Consider the following 7,322-nt stretch of genomic DNA (forward strand, 5'->3'; position numbering starts at 1 on the left):
AGACTCTGCATGGGGGAGCTTAGAGGCGCGTGTTGATACGGCGGGAAAGACTGTTTGAATAAATTTAAGAAGGGATAAAAGACAAAAATCTTTTGATAGACAAGGTTTTGTTCGCTGAAAAATAATAAGACACTCCTAAAAATACAATATATGACGCGCATCCAATAAAACAGACAAATCCGGCACTTACGCATGCGCAGTAGCAGCGCGTCAGGCTGCCTCGTGTTTGTCTTGTTACAAGCGTCTCTTCCCTTGTGCTCTTATACTGAGAGAAGCAGTAAGCTTGTATAAAAGACCTTGGCGGATCGAGCTTTTTTTCGGCGCAAAGTCGACAAGAGCAAGAAAACAAGTCATTCCACATCTGAAAAGCGCAAATCCAACGACATGGAAGGTAATTTTGGGTTTTCGCTGCATTGCGGCACTTTTATTTTCAAATCTCAGTCAAACTCTTATGAGCGACTCCATGAATTGTTCTCCCCTTGTTGTCTTATATTTCCTTACTAGCCTCATACGAGGCCTTATGAAGCCTATAGGACGTATGGAAGTGTGCACCACCAAAATCAGCTCAGAAATTTCTTCGGTTCAACCGACAATTTAAGCTCAGATATGCTCTAGTTTAGTAAAATAAGCCTCTGTGCCTGGACTAAACGGCGAAAAATGTCCGCTGCGACTAATTTCGAAGCCGTTCGCTCGAAGTTTCTTTATTTCAATTCGCGCTAAGGGTATATACACAGGAGTATAAATTATGCCTCGGGGACTTACCGATCTGTTGCACTAACCTAAAGTTTTGATTTTTGCGTCCAAAATATCGCGACAAAGGGCTTAAATTTTCTTGCAAACGATACTTAAGCTGTCGTTTTGACCTCGAAGATGCGAAGACATGATGTTGTTCTTCTTTACTCGAAGGAGCGAAGTCTAAGAAACGATCCGCGGACACAGCGCTTCACAAGTCGAGGTCTCCAAAGAAATCCAAGACTGGTAAAGAAGGAAAAAGAGGCAAAAAAGCATCGAAAGGCGACGGACCACAAGTGAAGAGAGCGTCCTCAGCCTACATTCACTTTACCACGGATTTCCGAAAGAAGCTGAAAGAGAAATGCGAAAAGAAAGGTGATCCACTACCCAAGGCGAACGAAGTCGCGAAGATGGCCGGCGAAGCTTGGAAGAATCTCTCGGGAGATGACAGAAAACCATACGACGAGAAGGCCCAGTTAGACAAAGATCGTTATATGAGAGAGGTAGGCAAGAATTCTCGGCAAAACTAAGCTCGAATGTGGAGTTAAATTACTCATTTTTGAGCTGTTCAACATGGCCGCCACCCTTTCTCCCTTTCGTGTCAACCGCCAATGTGATGTCACGTGATATTTTTGTTCCTAGGGAAGAAAAAGTTTGCTTCAAGAGAATTTTTTAATGATTTCAACTGCTGTGATTTTGAAGGCTAAAATGTATTTTTATTTCAATTTATAAGAAAAAAGTATATTTTTTTAATCAACGTTTTTCAAAAGATTTCTAGTTTTTTCCACAAATCTCGTAGTTCTCTCACAAATCAATTTCCATGCATACCAAACTTTTAGAAAAAGTAAAAATTTAAAATTTTGTTTTACACCTATTTCTTTTCTTGATCGTACTGATTAACTCTGAAATTTTCTGCATTTCATGTAAACCTTACTTTTAGAAAAGTGTGGGTTTAAATAAAATAAAAATGTGAGATCTACATTTAAGTGCTCGAGAGCACAAAAATTTTTCAGATTCCTATTGAGTAAAAACCAGTGTTTTGTTTAATTCATAATAAAGAAACAGACAAGATTGAACTTGGGATTCCCATAGAGAAAATCTAAGGAAGGGCAAATTCTTGTCTACAAGGTCAAAGCTTACTGTTGTCAGTGATTATGATAACCATTTTCTCTGTAAAAATTTAAATAAGTTGTTCATTTGCTCAGTAGGTATTTCAAATTGGCAGACATAAGGCTGCATTCATTATGTATGCTACAGGGGGGACAGAGGATTTTTTTTTTCAGCGGCCCATTTTTTTAAATTCCCTCCAAAGGCCCATACAAATTTTCATAATCCCCCCAAGCAATCAGCCGAAAAATGAATACCCCCCCCCCTCCTCCCTCTCAACAGATATCAAAATAAATATCTGTATACCTTTGTCTTACTAATTTTTGCGAGTACTAATTTTCGCGATTTCAAAATAATCGCGAAATTTAATATGCGCGAAAAAAATATTTCGCGAAATTTGCACACGCGAAAATTAATACCTTATTGTTAAGTAAAAGTAATTAAAAATTTTAAATGTTTAGAACTTAAACAACTTTCTACCCTTGAAGTATTTTTCCTTCTTGTTTTCGACAAGCACCCTTCCTCTGATTACTGTTCTTCAACTTGTAAATTGGCCAAAACCTCTTTAGTACACTAACAGTCAACAAAGTTTACATTTGGAGGTTCCTTGTAGTTACATTGAGCCAGACCTTTGTATTCCCAGTAGTTCCATAGTATTTAACGACTGATCAATAAAACACTGACAAAATCGCGAAATTTAATACACTTTTGTTCTAATTTTTCTTGCAATCGTGAAAATTAATACTTGCGAAATTGAGCTCCCGAATTTTCGCGAAATTAAGTACACGCGAAAATTAGTAAGAATAAGGTAATAGTACACTACATATGTTTGAAATTTCAAGAGACATGTTTAATAAGAACATCGAGAGTGCTTTTACTGTTTATGTCATACCTATGCGAGCCAGTCTAAGTAGCGCGAATTAGGTATAGATAGCCTGCCAGCTCGAGTACCAGTACTACCAGGAGTATTGACAGGAACCTGCGTTTCACTGTAACTCTCGTTGACAAAAGCAACAACCTCATCATCATCATTACTCTCACTATCACACTCATCTACGCATTCATTTCCGCTGTCGCCATCCTTTTCACCCTCGTTTTCCGGCCGTTCAGCATCATTCCTCTCAAGTGCGACATGTGCCATTATTCTCCTTATCTTATCATTTTTCTGAGGTTGCATTAAATGGTTCCGTTTTAGATGTTTTACTTTCTATACTGTATCGAAACATTACATCTACAGGCCAGGCACACTACTTAAAAACTTCAAAATAGTTACTATAGTCTCTCAGAATAATAGAGGTACCCTTGTTGCCTACAATTCTTGAAAGAAGCTGCTGTACTTATCATTTCGAGACAGAACCTTACAAAAAATAAGCATCCCCCCGGAGATATTTAAACAATTTTCATATCCCCCTTTTTTTGCTCTAAAAATTTGAGAACCCCCCTAAAATCCTCTGCCCCCCCCTGTAGGATACATAATGAATGCAGCCTAACAAACAAGGATGATTTTCGAGCATTGTAAATGACGCTTTCATACAAATTGAGATAAACTTGAAAAATGTCAGGCCAATGTTTTTCAAGTTTACCCGAACACAATCCGTTTTAATCTTCATGAATTTTGCCCATCCATGCCCCTTTTGGCCTTTCTGTGTTTCTTTTGAGTTCTTCTACAGTTTTAAGCTGTTGTTATGATATTGCAGTTAATTCTATGACCAGTTGGTCAGTGCCAAAATTTCCTACAATTGTGTGAATGGAATGTTGCCAGTTTACTAGTCAAGTCAAAATCACTATTTAAACTCAAAATTCCATACTGATCATGTCAAAATAAAATCTTGAAAGAAGAATTACACAAAAAAGGATCCTGCATGGGGTCTAAGGGTCTAACTGCCTAGACAATAATCAAATGTAAATCCGAACTTGTTATTTTGAGTTTTATTTCATTCTAAAGACAATATTACAGTAACTTCATATGTTGTTGACAGTTAAAATTTTAAGTCTTGATGTCAAAATGCAAGTTCTTCTTACTTGTCTTCATATATTTCATGTAACAGCAGTTGAGAGAATTTGATTTGATCATTTTATTTCCAGTAGAAATGGTGTTTTTTTTGTTGTTTTTTCTCTACCCAAGTTATTCAAGTCGGATCAATTTAGGTTTCTGGGAAACTGCTCACCTACCCCTCCCCAAACCTAACATTAACCCTTACTTATCGCTTTGGGCAAAATGTTAGGTTTGGGGAGGGGTAGGTGAGCAGTTTCCCAGAAACCTAAATTGATCCTTCAAGTCTATAGTAAGTGATTGTTTTTGTTTTCCTTTCCATACAGAGTGGAAAATTGGCTAAAGTTGAATCTGATAAGCCAAAGCGTGCTCCTACAGCTTATTTCATATTTCTTGCTGAATTCCGAAAGGAAATGGCGGGTAAAAAACTTGATGGTGATCAGAAAATCCCTGCCCTTGCTGGAGAGAAATGGCGAAGCATGACTGACAAAGACAAAGAGAAATTCAAGCAGTTGGAGACTGTTGCAAAAAAGAAGCATGAAGGTGAAATGGAGGAGTGGAGAAAGAAGGTCAGTAGAAAGTTGGACAGCGATATTAAAAAAAACTTTTAAAAAGCAGACCTCCATTGCTGTAACTCAACGCTCCAAATTAAGATCATTTTAGTTACCATGGGGACTAAAATTTTGGTGCTGGCGTCTAAATTAAAACCAAAGTCGCCAGCCTGGCGACTGAAATTGTGAAGAAGGATTGAAAGCATATTTGCTTAATTTAGCAACTGAAATTTATCACTGGCAACCAAACTTGAGCAGTTGGTGGCCAAATGGCCACTAAGGAAAAAAATAAACTTGGTGGGTTGTAACTGTTAATTCATATAATTTCTTTTCATTAAGGGTGTATTTATTTGCGTATTTAATTGTCATACACGTATAGCCGTCGCATTTGCTTACACTCGCTTCTCCCCATACCATAGTTTGTTTTTGGGAAAGGCAATTGAAATTTGGATGTGGAGCCTCTGGTGTCAAGATATATTTGCCTGCTGTCATTTCCTGCACAGCTTTCCCATTTCTAATGGTGGCTCACAATAGCTTAGACCTTTCTGTCTTTGCCGTTATTTTATATTACTGCTAGCCTGATTGTTTGACTAAAAAACATTTACTGACAATACAATAGCTTTACTGGTTGTAAAGCTATTGTCATTTTAAACAGAGTCCAATCCAAACATCTTTCTTTATTTATCAACAACAAAATTTGTTGCCATAGCTACGTGGGAAGATGGAAAAAAAAAATACTCCAGTTTTGACCTTTTAAAGTTTCTATTTTTGATATATTTTTGTCAAATCGACAAAAGAAACATTTTTGGGAAAACAAAGTTTTAACTGTAGCATTATTTAAGAAATAGAAAACATGTTCCGTGTTTCTATCGAGTTATAGAAACACGAGTGGAAGTTTGGGAGAACGAGAAATGCTGTGGGAACACGAGTCGATAGACGAGTGTTTCCACAGCTTTTTCGAGTTCTCCCAAACTTTCACGAGTGTTTCTATAACTCGATAGAAACACGGAAAACATGTTTTCTATTTCTTTTAGAAAACAGCACAAAAGAAAATAACGCACATCAAAGTAATATTTAGCGCTTTATTTAACATCAAAACGTAGATTCTCTTCACCTCGCGGTTTTACGTAATGAACATAATCAACCAATCATAGTAAGGGAGTCGATGAACAGAAATAAATCAACTGTTCAACATTTGCTTCAAGGCTAAAATTCACCGTTTTTTTTGCCAAAGAAACAAAGAAAACAGGCCCCAAAGTTAACGTAATTATGAGAAATAACTAAGCCGATGGTTTATCTGAAGTCCAGCACCGTGGAAGGAGTCAAGAATTGTGGTTTTATTTCGCTTCATCGAACTAACCGAATGGTTTGACGATCGACACTGCCGATCGAGCGACTCGAACCTTGGAGGTGAAAGTGCATTTATATTTTTCTGTTAAAAGAAGTTTGACTTCGGCATTCTGGACAAATAACTTGTCCTGTTGAGGAGCTGTGAATAGTTTTGAAGTGCTAAAAAGCCTAGAATGGAGTGAAGTTGCGCCAATTCATAAACTTCTTTGAAAGGTCAGCCGCTTGGATAGTTTCTTTCACAGACAATTTTTGAATGTGTAGCGGGCTCTGTAAACATCTTACTCGCTTGTTTTCAAGTGTGCAAATATTTGTTTAGTCTTAACCTGGTTTTTGTCAGCTGTGACATTAAAATTTGGCACAATTCTTAGTTGTTATTTTTGCATTGCTTATTTCAGCGCCGTGAATATTGATTGCCGTGTCTACGACAACTGTCTGTGTCTCCATCGAGTTATAGAAACACAATTTTTAACCAATCAGCGCACGTATTTACTTTGTGCTATTTTCTAATAATAGTTTCTACCTTCTTATTTTGTAGAATGCTGGAAAAGAGGCAGCTCAACCAAAGGCAAAACCAGAAAAAAAGAAGCCACCACCCAAAAAGGAGGCCCCCAAACCATCTGAGTCAGAAGATGAAGATGACGATGATGATGACGAGGATGATGAAGAAGAGGAAGAGGAAGTTGAGGAGGATGATGATGGTATGTTCATGTCAGGGCGTAAAGGGGCTTTGTCACAGATTAACCAGATTTTTGAACAGCCAAAATATACAGCTCTTTTAATGAATGTTGTCAGATCAAAGCTTAAAGCTTAAAAGCAAGACCGAATGGTGATCTGGGTATTCACTGAAATTTTGTATATTGGCCCATAGGAAATGGGCAGTTCCAGAAAATATCCATACACCACGACGGACGGCTTTTTGGAATTCCGAGGGCAAGAGGGGTTCCTTGAACTGGAATTCCGAGGGCATGGGGGGATACTTACAATTGGAATTCCGAAGGCATGGGGGAGTTCCAGATCTTGGATTTCCAGAGGAGACAGACAAAAGTGTGTTCCTTGAAATGCTAATTTTGTGGATTATTCATTTGTAAATAAAGCACGAACTGACGACCCCGTCACAGAAGCAGGATACAAGAAGATACAAGACAAGTATCGATCGATCAGGCGTGTGTTTGCGTTCATTTACAAAAGAAAACCAATAAAATGTGGGTTGCACATCAAGCTCCAGAGACCTTAACGTTGATGAATGTCTTCATTCACTCTTTTTTCTTGTCAAAGCGGATCCACAACATATTCAGCACATTCAGTGGAGCGCGAAACTATTTTGCCACGCCTCGAGACGCCATTTTGAAGCACGTGGGATTGGGAGCGACTGCTGACCCCGAAGGCTGAAATAATTTGATGTAAAATACGCCAAATTGGGCATATTTGCGAACCCTGCCGGAATTGTAAAGGACTTAAAAAAAAGGAAAAATCCGAACAGGAGGGGGGGTTAATGATTATGGAATTCCGAGGGCATGGGGGGTAACGCATTTTGGAATTTCCGAAGGCAAGGGGGGTTAAAATATTGAAGCCGTCCGTCGTGGTGTATG

The 7,322-nt window shown here is 38.2% G+C and overlaps 1 protein-coding gene across 1 annotated transcript; it reads left to right on the top strand.

Annotated features, from left to right (window-relative positions):
* Positions 1–209: 209 nt before the first annotated feature.
* LOC144640721 (high mobility group protein B3-like) lies at positions 210–6,559 on the top strand. Its single transcript, XM_078499806.1, has 4 exons — positions 210–391; positions 907–1,235; positions 4,159–4,401; positions 6,269–6,559. The coding sequence occupies exons 1-4, from the start codon at positions 385–387 to the stop codon at positions 6,542–6,544; spliced, it is 855 nt and encodes a 284-aa protein (XP_078355932.1). The 5' UTR covers positions 210–384; the 3' UTR covers positions 6,545–6,559.
* The last annotated feature ends 763 nt before the right edge of the window (positions 6,560–7,322 follow it).

This window comes from Oculina patagonica, unplaced genomic scaffold, assembly GCF_052425735.1.
Source record: "Oculina patagonica isolate OP01 unplaced genomic scaffold, crgOcupat unplaced430, whole genome shotgun sequence".
Lineage (NCBI taxonomy): Eukaryota > Metazoa > Cnidaria > Anthozoa > Scleractinia > Oculinidae > Oculina > Oculina patagonica.